This window comes from Pteropus alecto, unplaced genomic scaffold (genome assembly GCF_000325575.1).
Source record: "Pteropus alecto unplaced genomic scaffold, ASM32557v1 scaffold98, whole genome shotgun sequence".
NCBI lineage: Eukaryota > Metazoa > Chordata > Mammalia > Chiroptera > Pteropodidae > Pteropus > Pteropus alecto.
In genome coordinates, this window is record NW_006443570.1 from 12,538,556 (window position 1) to 12,556,413 (window position 17,858).

A 17,858-nucleotide genomic window follows, 5' to 3' on the forward strand; every position below is an offset into this window, starting at 1 on the left:
GCTGCACCATTTTACATTTTACCAGTAGTGCAGGAGCATTCTAGTTTCTCCACATTTTTTTTTTTTTCTCTTCCCTTCCCTTTCCTTTCTTATTTTTTCTCTTTTTTACCTTATGGGTGTGAAGTGGTGTTTTATTGTAATAGTTTTGATTTGCATTACCTTAATGGATTAGTGATGTTGAGCATCTTTTCATGTGCTTAGTGGCCATTTGTATAACTTCTTTGGGTACATGTCTGTTAAAATCCTTTACCCCATTTATAATTGGTTGATAGGGTGACTGGGATTTTAACATTTCCTTTAACTAGTTTTGTGATCCTAAGCCATTTAACTTCTTTGTGCCTTGAATTCCTTACCAGCAAAATAGGGTATCATCTTTCTGTACCTACCTAATAAATGCTAAAAATAGGTTATACATACTCACCTGTTGTAGAATAACTAACTTTAATCTATATGCATATTTTCATTTTCTGTCTTAGAAACCTTTTTTTTCATTTTAGTACTTAAATGAGGAACATTTTTCTACAACAAGACTGTTAAGGTTTCATCTGTAAATTCTGCCCCATTCATAACTTTTCGTTTTGATTATTACAGTGTAACTGCCTCGAGTGCAATGGTATTCTCTACAGTACTTTATAGTAGCTAACAGTACTTTAGATTCTCGCTGTAGTTACACATATTTGTTTTGACTTCACTTTTTTAAGTGCTAAGTACCAAAAATGTTTTTAGGCGATATTATCAATGATGTCTCCTTGAAAGAAAAGCCATTGTGAATTTAGTATGGCAGTATTACCTAACATTCTTTTTTGTTCTGTAATATTTTCTAACTAGAATATTGCCTATAATATAAGAATTTCAGAAATTTTATCCCATATTTAGAATGTTTAGTGCTTTGTCCTGTATTGTGCACAAACTTGGTTTATTTTAAACCATTTTAGATCAGATTATACTGGGAACCTATGCTAGCAGTGTAAGAGGTGATGTTTTTCTTTGATCATAGCTGGAATTGAGAGTTGCTGGTGAGTAGGGCAGTGCAGATAAACAGCTGAGAGATTGATTCTATTTGCATGTTAGAAATTTGGGTTTTTACAAAGACCCCTTGGAGATACGTTTATTTACTTCGAAGAGCCACATTTTCTTTTGTGATTTAAAGGTTATTAAGATGGTCAGGTGCTCATCGAACATATAGAAAAGCTATATTGGGCCTTCATTTAATGGACCATGATTTTTGTATATACTAGATTACATTTGTTTTCCTGAATAACATCTAATAGAATTTATGTACATTTATTTCTTTTTAACATTTCCCAGATTATTATAATCTTCTTAGGAAAATTTTTAGTTACATTGTTTCCTTTTTATGTTATGGCAAAAATTCATTTTGAGTATCCTTTTTTATTCTCATTTAATATTTTATGTATGAAATAAAACAAAGTTGAGAGCTGTATTTTTAAGAACTGTACTTCACTGATTAGAAGAACAAGAAATCTGAGGTCTCTTAGTCTCTTTGTCTTTTGAAGATAAAGAACGTGGAAATATTCTTGGAAATATTTTCAATTCAGGTTTTCATATCTGCTCTGCAGTTACTGAGTAAGCATAGCACACAACATTCATAGTCATTTGTATAGCATACTTACTTGATCCTCCAAACTAATCAGGTTATAATTTCTCTACATAATAGATTATTCTTGCTTGAATCACTTCCTTATTGTTTTCCTTGACACTAGTTTTAGTAAGTCCCCCTTTAAATGCATTTTGCCCCCTGTACCAAAAAATACTTCTCTTCTAAAATTTCCTGAAAAAACCTGTGAAAAGCTCGAAATGTTAAAAAATACACAGTCATTATAACCAGCAAAATATGAATTTTTCTTAACATTTTAAAAGCTTTTTGATCTTGCTTTTAAGTTCTTGTGTTTTTTGTTGTTGTTTAGAGAGAAAAATGCCTTAAATTGATTTCTACCTATTTTATGTCAATACATATAATTAGCATATCCCTTTCAGAAATTAAGTATTAGTGGCTTACTAAGATAAAAATAGTATTTAGAAATTATATTGTGTATATGCTCTATAACTCAATCTTATTTGTAGAAGAAATTACGTCAGAAAAGAGGACACTCGAAAGAAAAGCACAAATATGGCTACGTATGCATCCCCCCACATAAAGTAACAAAATTAGTTGTGTATGTTTAAATTAAATACCTTCTTTGAGGAAAATAAATGTACAGAGGCTATGGGGTAAATTTTAAAACTCCTAATGTTTCAACTGATATTAAAAATCATGTTTGGTATTCTTAACACAAGGGTATTAGAGTCACTCTTGATTTGGTCTTTCCCTTGAGGCTGTGTTGTAATATAGGCCACATCATCACTTTGTTGAGAAAGTTTTATTTCCTGGCTCTGTAGTTTCTGGGCTGTCTGTGTTTTCTCTAAATTATGCTTGCAAACTAGCAAGTTCCTGAGTTCCTCTTTTTTTTTTTGTTTTTTTTTTTGTTTTTTTTTAGTACTTTATCAAGTATATTAATGGACACCCAAATTATATTTTAACTTTATCCAGTTCCCCAACTCAGTAAGTTCATTAGACACATCTCCTGCCTTCCAGAATTTTTTAGGCAACAGTGCTATGAATTATTTTTTTCATTACATAACATGGGTCCACCATTTCCCAGCCCCCCATAATAATTTTCTCTCCATTTTTCAGTGTTTTATATTCTTTGCTGCCAATTATCTGGTCCTAAAACCAATACCATGTATTTTGGTTTTTGTCATGGTAGCTTCTCACCCTTGGTGCTAATTTCTGTATCAGCTGTTGCTGTGTAACAAACCATTCTAAAACATAAGGGCTTAAAACATCAGTTATGTATTGTTATTAATGTATCTGCAGGTCAACTAGGGTTAACCTGTCTATTTCACACTGTAAACTATAGGTGGGTACAAGTGTATTCCATATGATTCTCATTCACCTTAGACTAATGAGCCAGCCAGGCCTGGCATGTTTTTATGGCTATGAAAGAAGCACTGGAGGGCAAGCCAAATTGCAGAAGCACATTTCAAGCTTCTGCTTGGCCAAAGCAAGTCATAAAGCAAGCCTAAGTTAAGGGTTAGGAAGGTATATTTCACCACTAAGGGGAGGAACTACAAAGTCACACCAAAGAGCCTGGATAAAAAGGGAGTGGGGGAATGAGCAAAACATAATACAGAGAAAGCTACAGTGATCAAAGTAGTGTGGTACTGGCATAAAGACAGATATGTAAACCAATGGAATAAAGTCTAGGAATAAAAGTGTGTGTGTGTGTGTGTTTGTTTTCAAATGGTCTTTGACAAGAGTTCCAGGACCTCTCAATGAGGAAAGGACAGTCTCTTCAACAAAGTGTTGGGAAAACTGGATCTCTACATGCAAACGAATGAAGCTGATGCTTATCTTACACTATATAAAAAAATTATCTCAAAATGAATTAAAAACCTAAACAAAATTTACAACTATAAAACTAGAAGAAAACATATGGAAAAGGCTTCGTGACATTAGATTTGGCAATGCTTTCTTAGTGATGACACCAAAAGTATAGACAAGAAAAGCAAAAATAGACAAATGGGACCAAATCAAACTTAAATACCTTTGGTTGTCAAAGGACATAATCAACAGTGAAAAGGCAATTTACAGAATGGGAGAAAATATTTGCAAATCATATCTGATAAGGGGTTAATATCCACTATATATAAAGAACTCCTACAAGTAAACAAAAAAATCAAACAACCTGATTTAAAAATAGGCATAGGACTTGAATAACATCTCTTTAAAGAAGATATACAAATGGCCAACAAACATATGAAAAGATTCTCAACATCACCAATCAGCAATATGCAAATCAAAACCACAATGAAATACCACTTTCCATCCGTTAGGATGGGTACAATTAAAAAAAAACATGAAAAATATATTAGAGAAGATAGAGAAATTGAAACCCTTGTCCAGTGTTGATGAGATTGCAAAATGGTGCACACTATGGAAAACAGTATGGAGTTTCCGCAAAAAATTAAAAATAAAATTACCATATGACTCAGTAATCCTACTTCTGAGTATATAGTCAAAAGAATTGAAACAAGATCTTGAAGAGATATTTCATACCCATGTTGATAGCATCCTATTTCCAATAGCCAAAAGGTGCAAGCAACCCTAATGTTTATTGATGGGTGAATGGTTAAACGAAATGTTTTATATACATACAATGGATCATTATTCACCCTTTAAAAGGAAAGAGATTCTGTCCCATGCTACACAATGGATGAAACTTAAGGACATTATGCTAAGTGAAAAAAGATAGTCACAAAAAGATATACTGTATGGTTGTACTTATGTGAAGTAGCTGTAGTAGTCCAATTTATAGAAATAGAAAGTGGAATGGTGGTTGCCAGGGACTGGGAGAAGGTAGAAAGAGGGAATTGTTTGATGGGTGTAGTTTTATTTGCAAGATGAAAAAGTCCTGAAGATATGTTTAAGAACAATGCGAATATACTTAATGGTACATTTAGAAATGGGTAAGATGGTAAATTTTATTTATTTTTTAACTCATGATTTAAAAAATGAGAGATCAGTGAAGAATTGGGACCAATACCTCAATCTTCCACAGATGTTAAAGTTATAATTCCTAGTATCAAAGAATTTACAACCCGTCAGGTAGTTCAATTAGTAAGTAAATGATAGTAGTACTATGATAAATATTATAAGTATAGAATATTATGGGAACACATAGATGCTTAAAGGAGTTTTGAGGAATGATTAAGAAATGAGAAATTTGTGGGAAACAAAGGGGGAGTTCTTGGTAGATTAAGTATCTTTGTCTATAGAGTTTGGCAAGGATCAGACTGAAAGGTCTAAACTGCTATGCTAAGGTTTTCGATTTAGTCCTGAAGGCATTGGGGAACTGTTGATTTCAAGCTTTCCAGTTACACGATCAGAATTAATTTTTAGAAAGTGTGCTGGCAGCAGTGTAAAACAACAAGACATATTAAAGATTTTAATAGTTATTCAGACCTTAAGATAAAGAACTGACAAATCATAGCTACTTAGGAACTAGAATCAGTAGGAATTAGTGATAGATTGATTAGTTGAATGTAGGGAGTTTAGGACAAAAGAAAAATTAAGATTTTTGTTTCTGGCTTGGGTAACTATAGATACAGACTTAATAAGAAAATATGTTTAGTAAGAGATAAGTAGTTCAGATATAGACTTCATTGTATAGTATTTAGTGTGTATATACTCTGCCAAGGACCTATTTTAGATGCTGGGGATACAACATTGAACAAAGGAGACAGATTCTATAAGAAATAAGCAAACCATATAATATGTCAGATTGTCACTATTTGGCCAAAACAAAACAAATACCAGAAGAGGAATTGAGGGGCAGTTTAAAGTAAGATGATCAGTGAAGATCTCACCTAGAAGGTATTTGAACATAAACTTGACAAAGGTGAATGTAGGTATCTGGAATGTAGTTTCAGGTCACGTACAGTAGGTATGAGAAGGTCTGGTGTGTTTCAGGAACAGCAGAGAGGCCAGTTGAGGGAGAAGGGAAAGTATTAGAAGACTGGTAAGAGATGAGGTGCGGGGGGTAGGTAGGTTGATGTAGGGCACTGTAGGAAATAAGAATAACTTTTATTAAAGATTTATTTTCATTGTCTAGGTCTTAAGACATTCTCATAGTATCCTGTACCTGGTTTTTGTTATAGCATTAGTCTATATTTAATTAACTATAATTAAATAATTGTGTGCTTAGCATAATATCATGTGCTTAGCCATAAAATACTTGTTGAATAAAGGAATAACATTTGCTTTCACTTGATGCTTTTGTGTATAGTGCATTTAGATCCGAATATAATATTAAGTTTAATGCAGAGTTCTCTTGAATGTATGTAAGTGGTTTTTTATTTTAAGCATTTGGAGATAGATTTATGTTTGGTCGTTTTTTTGGTCTGTTTTGTAGTATAGGTACCTTACTGTTCCTGGAAAGCAATAATAAAATTGAGTTAAAGTGAGCATTAGCAGCAATTGGTGGACAGTTCTCAAAGTTATTAGTTAGCAGTCTCTTTACTTATCTTGATTTGGTGATTATTTTAGATTTATACTCATATTACAGCAAATGTCTTATCTTTGTAATTAATAGCTATTCCAGTTGGGTATCTTTTAATGAAAAGAGAAACAAGCATTATTTATTAAATAATTTAAAAGTTTATTTCCAATTTAAAACTATTGGCTTTATCAATTATACCTCAATAAAGCTGGGCAGAAAAGCCTATTGGCTAAGTGCAGTGGTATCCTAGATTGAATTCTGGATTAGAGAAAAGGCCTAAGTGGAAGATCCAGTGAAATCTTCATGAAGACTGGAGTTAATTAATAGTAATGTACCAATAATTTTTTTCTTTAGTATTTTAAAAAATATATGGAACGCTTCATGAATGTTCGTGGCATCCTTGCACAGGGGCCGTGCTAATCTTCTCTGTATTTATATGTGCTGCCAAAGCAAGCACAGTAACATACCAACACGTCAATTACTTGTTTGACAAATGTAGCATGGTTATGTAAGATGATAACATTAGGGGAAACTGGGTGAAGGGTATATATGGGAACTCTCTATACTATCTTTGCAACTTTTCTATAAATTTAAGATTATTCCAAATAAAAGTTTAAAAAAAATAATACTGGAGCGGAGAAAGATATAGTAATCACTAATTAGTGTATAGAATTCAAAACTTAAAAATTTAAAAGTTATATGATTCAAGCAGTATGGAATGGTATTATAAATTTAGAAAAATTTAAGATCCCTGCTTAATTGCTCTAGTTCCAATCCCTGGAAGTAACCAGGTTTTCTTTTTTTGTGTGTGCCATAATTCCAGAAATGCTTTACCTCTAGACCTTGATCAGCTTTTAGATACAATGTCTACCAATTCTTTACCCTGAAAGATAAGATTTTTTTTATAGTTAGTTTTCAGTTATATTATTTTCATTTTTTTTAACTTGAATGATAAGCTTAAATTTCAGTTTCTTGTTCTATTAATTTTAGACATTATCTGTTGGCTCCTTAATATATATTAGATGAAAAAATTCTCAGTTCTGCATTACTCTTCACCTCTTCCCTACCTTGTTTTCCTACTTATTTTCCTACAACTTAATTTTAATTATGCTTTTGCCTTGTCTAGAAATAATTCAAGAGAGCGTATAGATAATATACAGCACGTTTTGAGCTTATTAATTGCTACATTTTAAAGAACTGATTCTTTAAATTGGACGAATTAGAAAAATGTATGGAGAAGGAGTAATAAAAGTGGAATCGTCCTCATGTATAATATCGTTCTCTTTTGGGCCCTTGACCTTTCTAAATTTTATCTTAGGGACACATCTGCTTCTTGGAAACTTATTTTTCTACCTGTATACCCAACCATATGTAAATTTCATAAAATATGCTGTTTTGCATGTAGCTTTGATTCTAGGATGCCTTCAATTGTAAGACCTATCATTGCTTTAAAATAACTTCGTTGGGGCTGGGGGAAGGGCAGTACATTAAATGATTGATTGCATGTGGCTCTATTTCATAAATAATAGAATTAGAGAATATGTTTGTATTTAATTTCTTAGTAGAGGAGAAAATAAAAATTAGGTCACTCTTAATTCTATTACACACCTAGCCTTTTTTCACCAAAGAAATTGCTCTTTTTATCTTTAAAAATGGAGATATACTGTTTTCATAGTCTACCCTTTCCATTAAACCCACTCCCACCTTATTTTAGTGACTATATTATAATCGTATGTGTATGTACACGTAACTTGACTGCTTCCCCTATTTGCAGCTTTTTCTATAAACAGTGCTGCAAAGAACATTTCTTATAGCTAAATCTTGGCTCATATCTGTGATTTTTTTCCCCTTCAGATGATGAAGTAGAATTTCTAGGTTAAAGAGAATGCATTTTGTAGTATAGCTTCATAATTAAGAAAAGCAAGTTAAGATTTTTGGCATATTATCACTAAAATATAACTTTTTCTTCTTAATAGTGAACACTTGTCCTGCTCTTTCACCTTTTTCTTGCATGGAGACAGCAATGTTTGTACCAGTGTGGAAATTAACCAACATCAACCTGTGTACCTTCTTAGTGAAGAGCATATCACCCTTGCTCAACAGTCTAATAGCCCATTTCAAGGTAGATTATTTTGTTGGCTTCAAAATTTGATCTTTTATTGTCGTTGGAAGGAAATTTTTATTGAAATTGGTTATTTTACATTTTTGCGATTAATGAAATTTAGCCTGTTGATGATTCTGATGTAGTTTACTTTGCTCTTCCCCATTAGAATATTAAGTGAATGAAATGTTTTTTTAATACAAATATTATTTTTAACATTTTTGTACATGAATGGTAGCATATTTTAAAGTGTTTTTTAAAATACCATTTACACATAACATGTGTTTCATGTTTTTATGGTCATCTTGCGTGTTAGGTCATAAGTCATTTGAACATATAACACAGGCACTTTGGTATAATTTATCTAGGGGAAATACTTTATGAGATTACTGATTTGTTTTTAAGGACTGGCAGTGTGTTCTTGTTTTAATTCTGAGTATTATTTGCTTTTTAAAAATGTACATGGTGTTACATAATAAGTACTTAGATTTCATATACACATTTTTTTCTTTCAAATTGGTTTTCCATAGTGGAATCAGGAGAAGTTGAGGGATATACAAGTATTCCCAGTTCATTGTGAAATTTTATCCATCTGAGATTTTGGGGTAGACAAAATTTTAAGTTTTTATAATAAACTTAGTATTGTACTTATCTTCACAGTAATGAAGCATAATTAATTGCTTTTCTCAGGAATGATCATTATGGGTTTTCTTTTTTAGAATTGCATGATTACTTGTCATACTGTTCGATGTGATCTCATTTGGTTTAACAGTGTTTAGTTAGTTATTTGATGTCTGTTTTGGGTTTCTAGTTATCTTAAGCCCATTTGGACTAAATGGCACTCTCACAGGACAGGCGTTCAAGATGTCCGATTCAGCTACAAAAAAACTAATTGGTGAATGGAAACAGTTCTATCCTATCTCATCTTGCTTGAAGGAGATGTCTGAAGAAAAACAGGAAGATATGGATTGGGAAGATGATTCTTTAGCTGCAGTAGAAGTTCTTGTTGGTACGGATTCTGAGTATTAATCTTATGGGGAAAATATATGACCGTATGTATTAGTTAGATTTTGCTAACTAATAAACACCTTTAATACCTTAGTGGCTTTCAGCACCAGACATTTATTTCTTCCCTATTTCCTGCTCACATTGCATAAGGGCTGCAGTTTGGTTGTGGTTTGGCTCCTTGTATCTTATTGTTCTGTATCCTAGGTTCAGGAGTACCTAGTATCTGGAACATGCCGTTCTTACAAGAACAGGGGGATATTAGGGACTGAGTCTAACCATGTAAGTGTATTTAAAGCTTCAGCTAGGATTTATCTTCTCACACTCAGACAAAACTAGCCACATGGCCAAACCAAAGTCATTGGGGTAGGGAAATATATTCCACCCAGAGGAAGCATACTAATGGCAGGAAGAAAATAATTGTGAATGAATATTTGGAGGCTGGAAAGTTAACAACATGTGTTATGCGGTATTTTAACAGTTGATAAAACTGTCACCTCCAATAATTTAAAGGGCAGAATATGTACCAAAAAGGACTTGGGGCTTTCATCTTCTCTAAATCAGCTCTATTTAGATTGGCTATATTCTGTGTGTTTTCTCATTCAGGGACCCAGATTAACAAGGTAAACTATATTTGAGACATGCTAATCTCAAGGCAGAGGACAGAAGTAAGAGAGGCTGCATTGATTTTGCAAGCACATTTAAAGTTCCTGTTGGGATGTGACATATATGCACTTAAGTTCCAAAACAGGTTACACAGCCATGCCTTAACAATGGGGTGAAGATGTGTACTTCACTTTAGAGAGATATGGGAGGTATGGGGAATGTATAATTGAGCTGATAATTGAGATTAGAGTCTGCAACACTGTGTTTAGTGGAATCATGTGGTAATGGTATATATGAAGATTACCTTATTTGGATTTTTTAAAAAATAAATGAATATCAGTATTCAGTTTCATTAAATACGTTATTACCAGTGTAGTTGTGACAAAAAACAGAAGCAAAACACAAACAAATTAGGTTTTTAAAATAGAGACATTGAAGAAAACAGTCCATTTTCTAGTGCCCAGATTACCTTTGTTAAACTTTTAAAATAACTTTTACTATACCTTAGAGTTGGTCAAATTCGCTAATAAGGATTTTTAAAAAAGTAATACACATTCATGTTTTGAAAAATCCAAAAATGAACAGAGAAAGCTGCTTTCTTCTAAGTCTCTCTCACTGAAGGTTAACCACTACGAACAGCTTCTTATGGTTCTAGAAAAACCTTATCCCAAAAAGAGCATATATTTATAAAAATATTAAATATATTATTACGTAAACAAATGTGATAGTATATTTACTTTTCCATTATAGTATTTTTGAGTGAAACATTCTACTACAATCACAGTAGTGATTGATTTTCCTGTCTTCTTTCCTTTCAGCTGGTGTCCGAATGATCTACCCAGCATGTTTTGTTCTAGTCCCTCAGTCAGACATTCCTACTCCAAGCTCTGTGGGATCCTCTCACTGTTCAACTTCTTGCTTGGGTGTCCACCAAGTGCCTGCTTCCACAAGAGATCCTGCTATGTCTTCAGTTACTCTTACACCACCTACATCTCCTGAGGAAGTCCAAACAGGTATTCTAATTTGTTTTATTATCTGTAGTGGTAAATCTGTTATTTTGAATACAGTAAACATTTAATTTAAAAACTATTTTGAAATAATTTAAACTTATTGAAGAGTTTGTAAGAACAGTAGAAACAACTCCCTCATTCAGATTCCCAAAATGTTAACATTTGTTCCATCAACCTTGCTATATGTATACATTCATATCGTTGGTTTCCTTCTGAACCATTTAAAAGCAAGCTGCAGAGATGATGCCCTATCACCACTAAGTACTCAGTTTATTTTCCAAAATTAAGAACACCCTTCTATATAACTACCATTTAATCCTCCAAGACAGGAAGTCAACATTTATATAATACTACCATCCAATTCACATCCCCTGTTCACATTTTTTATTTTCTGTATTTTAAGTAAAGTATCATGGTTTTTTTTGCCTCAAAATTTCAGTAGGTCTACCTTTAGTTGGTGTAATTTGTATCACAAATTAATTTTTAAAACCCAAACAATATTACTTTAAACCTACCTTTATTCTCCTACAGCCTATTTTTTTTGGTTTGTTTTCAGTTGATCCTCAGTCTGCCCAGAAGTGGGTCAAATTTTCTTCAGTATCTGATGGCTTCAACTCTGATAGTACTAGCCATCATGGTGGGAAAATACCCAGAAAATTAGCAAATCATGTGGTGGATAGAGTTTGGCAAGAATGCAATATGAACAGAGCACAGAACAAGTATGTATTTTTATTTTCAAGTTTAAAAATTGCATGTCGATAGTTACTTGTAAATAGGAGACATTTTAAGTATAAATAGTAATTTGTATGACTTCTTTAATCCAGAAAATTGATACTTTAAAATTTAATTTTAATGTTTAATTCAGGGTTACAGAAAATTTTATGAATTCTTAATTTTATAATTTTAAATCTTAGGAGGAAGTATTCAGCTTCATCAGGTGGTCTGTGTGAAGAGGAGACAGCTGATAAAGTAGCATCCTGGGATTTTGTTGAAGCCACACAAAGAACAAATTGCTGCTGTTTGAGGTAGATTTTTTTTTAGTTGATATCTGCGTATATGTGTGTGGTAGTTTCTTGTACTGTTGAGTACTTATACCCCATTTTGTTTGAGGTAGCTTATATAAACAGTGTGTTAGGGTATTTTTCAAAAGAAAAAATTTTAGGAAAGTTTAGTGATTTGGAGCCAATTATAGAAGTATATACAAATGTATGCCTTAAGTTCTTAAACAGTTACCAGAGCTAGGCTATGAAAGCTTGGTTTCACAGCCAAATAAAAGAGAATTTTTACTCGATTATGTTATGTATGGCATCTATAAGGTAAAAGGCACACATCTCTTGAGAAGTGTTCGTAGGTGGCATTGTGCCTGAGAAATTTCTCCCAAGGGTTCTCATAAAAAAGATGATACGTGATATACTAGATAAAAATTTGCATAATCTTTCTTTTTTATAGTAAATATAGGGTTTCTGCAGCAGTTTCTTATAACATTTCTTTGGGCAAGCTGTAGGTGAAATGGTGAAATGAGGTTTAAAATATATGTTTCAGCAAGGGACCAAAGCCGTATTATAAAAATACAAGCCCTCAAAAGACTGTATTGATTGAAAGATTGGTAGAGGAATGGAACTCTTTAGGTAGTCGTATTTATTATATTGGGGTGTTTGATGAGATGTGGTTATTAGAAGCATTAAGGTTATATTGTCTAGAATTTATTTTATTCTACAGATTAAAGATAGATCATTTGTAATCAAGTTAACACATAATGGTATTGACATCACTAATCAGGACTTGTGAGCAAATAGTTGGCTACCCCTTTTTGTCATGGGTGTGAGCCAAAGGAATGGAATGCCTTGCCTGCAGGCTAGGGCTAAGGTTTTCTTACATTCTGTTTGTTTGAATACAGTGGTATGTCTTTCATAGATTGAATGTCCTTACATAGATTCTTTGGATTAGAGACTGTATAATTTTTTAAAGTCTGGTAACTTTGTTGAAAACTTGCCTCTGTTGTTAATAAAGAAATTGGAATAAAAATATGGCTAGATTAGCTCCTGTTTAACAGTTTAAGAAAGTTTAAAAACCACACCCACCTAGGAAGAAAACTAACCAACCAACCTAGTCTTGAAATTCAGGGATCCATGACATTATTTGTCTGAGACCAGGAGTCAGTAAATTGATCCATTGGCCAAATTTGGCTCAGTGTCTGTTTCGTATGGCCTGTGAGCTGAAAATATTTTTTACATTTTTAAGTAGTTGAATAAAATTTGAAGGAGAATATTTTGTGACGTGAAAATTAAATTCCAATTTGAGCGTTTATAAATAAGGATTTATCAGAACATAACCACATTCATTTACATGGTAACTATGGCTGTTTTCACAGGGTCGAGTAATTTCAACACAGACTGTATGTCCCCCTGAGTCTAATATACTTATCATCAGGTTCTTTACAGTAGTGGTCCCCGACCCTTTTGGCACCAGGGACCAGTGCTCCTATGAGAATCTGATGCCTGACTATCTGAGATGGAGCTGAGATGGTGATGCTAGCGCTGGGGAGGGGCTGTAAATGCAGATGAAGCTTTGCTCGCTAGCCTGCCACTCACCTCCTGTTGTGTGGACCCGTACCTGTCTGCAGCCCAGGGGTTGGGGACCCCTGCTTTACAGAATAAGTTTGCCAGTCTCTGGTCTAAGACCAATAGGATACTTAAATTAAGCTTTCCTTGTATGTATTAGCATTTTTACCAAGCAGCACTTCTTTTTTAGTTCCTAACCTAGACTTTTGATTTATTCTTTTTAAAAGTTGTGAATTTTAAGTATATTTATCTATAATAGTTTTGGAGGAAGACACTCAAAATACTTAAGTATGTTTAACATAAGTCAAAGTTTAAATTCTTGGTCTTTAAGCTGAACTTTTATTTTTATTTAGCTTTCTTATTTCCGGAAATCCCATCCAGGCATATAGAGATTTGACATAATGAAATTTCATATAATCTATACATGCGACTTGCTTTGGTAAATTCATCACTCTACTGAATACAATGTTTCTAATCATTTACGTTTTTACTATTGCATTTTGTACTACAAGTATCTCCTTTACTTCCTTCAAATATGATTATCTTATTTAGTTTTTAAATAAGGCTTGAAAAGACTTTGAGCCCACTATATGTGTGCATCCTCTCTTGCCATAGAATATAGAAGATAGAGCACACAATGATAACTCACTCTGCTAGTCAGCCACTTTGCTCTCAGATCCATTCCTACATTTTCTTGCCCTGTTCTCTGTTGAAAGAAATTACATTTCGTAGGCCTCCTTGCTTTCTACACGTTTTTTTTCAACTTTATTAAGATATAGTTGACAACATTGTGTAAGTTTAAGGTGTACAACATGGTGATTTGATTAGCCTTGCTTTCTGGATTTGGCTGATGGGTGGCACTAACAAAATTGGTTGATGAAAAAAGGGAAAAAGCCAGGATGTTTCCCCACCATTTTTTGAGTCTACTCCAACAGCAGCTCTGTGTCCCATTAACAGCAGCCCTTTCTTCCATGGTCCCAGTTAACCACCGAACAGGTCCTAGCACCATCTTAAGCTTTGCGATATGTCGAGACTAATTCATCTTTCTGTCCTTTCAGTCCTAGAAGTCGTAGAAGTTCTCTACAGTTAATAGTTTATAGGTTGCCTCACTTTCCTCTGTTTTTCATAACCAGTTCTCGATAGTAAATTTCTTCTGTGTGATGACAGGACTGGACCCTGACTGATATGTTAGCTTTTCTTAGAAATCGATTTGGAAAAAAAAAAAAAAAAAAATTGTATAGTTATATAAGCAGTTTGCATGAGTATATGTGATTTTAAGGAATTTATATTATACAAATAAAGCTGAAGTTCCCTTGATCCTGCTCTCTTCAAATCCTACTACCTCTCCCTAGAAGTGACTATTTGCCAATTAAATATTATCCTTCCATACTTTTTTCTGTATTTTTGTGTGTGTATGTGTTTTTCCACCTGACATATAAATATAATACTGATGTTTTGGCATCTTTTTTTTTTTTTTTAGCTCTTTCCATTCTACTCGTAGATCTGCCTTATTGTTTTAAAAAACTTTTTGGTATTCCATTGAATGGAAGTACCATAGTGTATTTAATCATTCAGGGTTTGATAGACAGATAATTTGTTTCCAGAGGCTTTTTGTTCATGTTTACTTTTTAAAAATAATACTTCTGTGACTATCAGTTATTTATTAGATTTTTTTGAACACTTACTCTGTGATAGATTTCCTAGGCTCAAGATACACTAGTAAACAAGGCTGTTATAAAGCCTGCATGATAATGGGAATGCCTTAGATAATTAAAAAGAATTCTTAATCCTTTTAAAATTAAGAGTGATGAGGGCTAGGAAAGAATTAAAACTAGGTGGGTGATGTGATAGAGAGTTGTGGGTGAACAGGGTATTTAAATACTACTTGTGACTTCAAAAAGATTTTACCAATTTTACTCCCACTTTTTGCATATAAGAGTGTTGGTTTTTTGTACCTTTACTGTTCTGAGAACTGTCCCTGATTTTTTTTTGGCGGGGGGTGGGGGGACGTTAATGTAACTAGAAAGCATAAAATTGTTTTAATCGGCATTTTTCAGCTATTAGTGAAATTAAATATTGCACATTTACCGACATTACTTTAGTCTGGTGGACGGTTTTAAGAAAATCAGCACTTAGAAGACTATATAAATAGAAAGCAAGACAATAAACTTCAAGTGTTAACACTAAAATACTAGTAACTTAAACAGCAGGAAAAAGAATAAAAGGATCACTCTGTTGGATTATGCTTTAACGACACCTTTTTTAGAAAGATTCACAATTTGGTTGAGTTCTAGTATGAAGTTCAATTCTTTCTAAAGAAGACTAGCTTTTAGAAAAAGGTATATGTAGAAGAAAGGAACTGTGATTTAATGTTACCAAAACTTTAGAGAGCCACTGTTATTAGTATATAGCCTGAATTATGAGTTTCTTACCCTTATAGAAGGTTAAGTGAATGTATGGCTGTTTACTTTTTATATCCCTTATATATTTGGAATTTAACCAAATAGTTCACTTTTGATTATTGGAGATCCTCTCTCTCTTCAGTGCCTTGCATAACTTGACCAATTCTTAAACTTTCAGTCTCAGAACTCATTTTTATACTCTTAAAAGTTATTGAAGACCGTAAAGCGCTTTTATTTATGGGGGTTACATCTGTTTATATCTATTTTAGAGAAATATTAAAGCACTACTTAATTTATTAAAAAAGAGCAAACCCAGTACATATTAACATAAATAAAATTTTTGATAGAAATCAACTGTATTTTTTAAAAGAAAAAGTGGTATTGTTTTTTAGTTTTGCAAATCTCTTCAATGTTGAGCTCAATAGAAGATAGCCAGATTCTCGTCTCTTTCTACATTCATTCTTTTGTATATTGTCTTGGTTAAAGTATGTGAAGAAAATCCAGCTTCACATAGCTGTGCATTTGGAAAAGGGAAGAGAATTTTAATAGCTTTTTCAAATAATTGTGGATATTCTTTGATACTACAACAAAATTTGACCAGTTAGTCTCAAGCTTAGTCTCAACGTGGGATCTGAAGCCATATGAATGTAATTCTTGTACTCCATCAGTAACCAAATGAATCTTTTACTTATGCATGATTTTGTAACATCATGCATTGATCATTTGGAAGGTATCAGTTCAGAATTATGCAGATCCACATTTTGTTATATAGTATTAAAAATTGCATTCATTAATATCACTATCAGTCTCATCAGAAAAACCTTTTAAGTACTGGAAAGATGTCAAGCTCACAGTGGCAGATACAGTTTTCCAAATTATAAATCTTTCAAATTTTAAATCTTGTTTAAAAGCTCAAATTTTATTTGTTAAAATGACAAACTCATTTTGTTCATTTTTGAGAACCAAATAACCAAGTCTGCCAAATAACTAAATCTGGAAAACCATGGTTTATCTGTCAGTAATTTTAAAAAAAATAAAAATGGTGTTCTGTGAAAAAAGTGGCTACTTCAGCTTGTAACTCAAACAATTATACAAGTGCTTATCCTCAAAGCAGCCATTTGCTTTGATTTTCAGCAGAGATGCTTTATGTGTACTATATAGAGTATAAAAAACTGTGTGCAAGAATTGAGTTTTAATAAAAATTAATCATTTTTATTGTCTTCATGCAGGACATTTTTAAGTGAAACTGGCTTTAAAAAAAAACAATACATGGCAGTGAAGAAAACAGTGGCTAGAAGTTAGATATTGTTTTAATTATTTTGTTAATTGAATTAAACCTTTATTGTGTTTGCTTCCCTTAAAGTCTCAAGTTAATCAGTGTCTCTTTATGAAACAAAAAGTACCTTGGAATCCTTTAATCTTTCTCCAGTTATTTTTTTCTGCATTTTAGTTCTGCCTTATTCTGTTATGAAAAATTTCAAACATGCACAAAAGAGAGTTGAATGGTGACCTCTTTTATATCGATATCCATATTTACTTGCTGTATTTACATCATCTATACCTCTTTTATGGAAGATTAAAAAAATGTAACATTTTATTGAACTTATTTATCTTAAATGATTATTTTGACATACAATCAGAATAAAACAATGAGATACTTGGCATTTTTTTCGTAACATGTCTTCAAAAACTGATGTATATTTTACACTTTTAGAACATTTATATTTGGACTAGTCACATTTCATATGCCTGATGGTCACATGTGACTTACAGGATACCATTGTTGGACAGCATAGCTTTAGAAATAGAGTTAGAAATAGGACTAATGACTAAGAAATAGAAAAGGCAAGTTTTTATTAAAAATTATTTTTCTAACCAGAGCAATTTGACATTGGCATGCATTTCCTTTTAAGGTAATGTGGTCAGTCCTTGTCATTGAAAATATTAAGAGAGGGTGGTCAGAGAAGGGATTATTTCTACGTTGAGTAGGACCTGCTGTTTGTTTTTTAATGACCAATTCCTTTATTAAAAATTTTTTAGAATGCTACTTAAAATTAGCCAAATAACTCACCTGAATATTAAAAATTACAATTTTTCCCTCCTATATGTGT

The 17,858-nt window shown here is 32.7% G+C and overlaps 1 protein-coding gene and 1 pseudogene across 1 annotated transcript in view; one reads left to right on the top strand and one right to left on the bottom strand.

Annotated features, from left to right (window-relative positions):
• MED13 (mediator complex subunit 13) overlaps window positions 1-17,858 on the top strand; it is a gene marked incomplete at its 5' end in the record, with an annotated part of 91,955 nt that overhangs the window by 16,281 nt on the left and 57,816 nt on the right. Inside the window, 5 exons of the mRNA XM_006925147.2 lie at window positions 8,039-8,184; window positions 8,975-9,172; window positions 10,593-10,787; window positions 11,341-11,503; window positions 11,699-11,809. Of these exons, the coding sequence (XP_006925209.1) occupies window positions 8,039-8,184; window positions 8,975-9,172; window positions 10,593-10,787; window positions 11,341-11,503; window positions 11,699-11,809 (813 nt within the window). The remainder of the gene's footprint in view (window positions 1-8,038; window positions 8,185-8,974; window positions 9,173-10,592; window positions 10,788-11,340; window positions 11,504-11,698; window positions 11,810-17,858) is intronic.
• LOC112473436 lies at window positions 6,426-6,519 on the bottom strand (annotated as a pseudogene).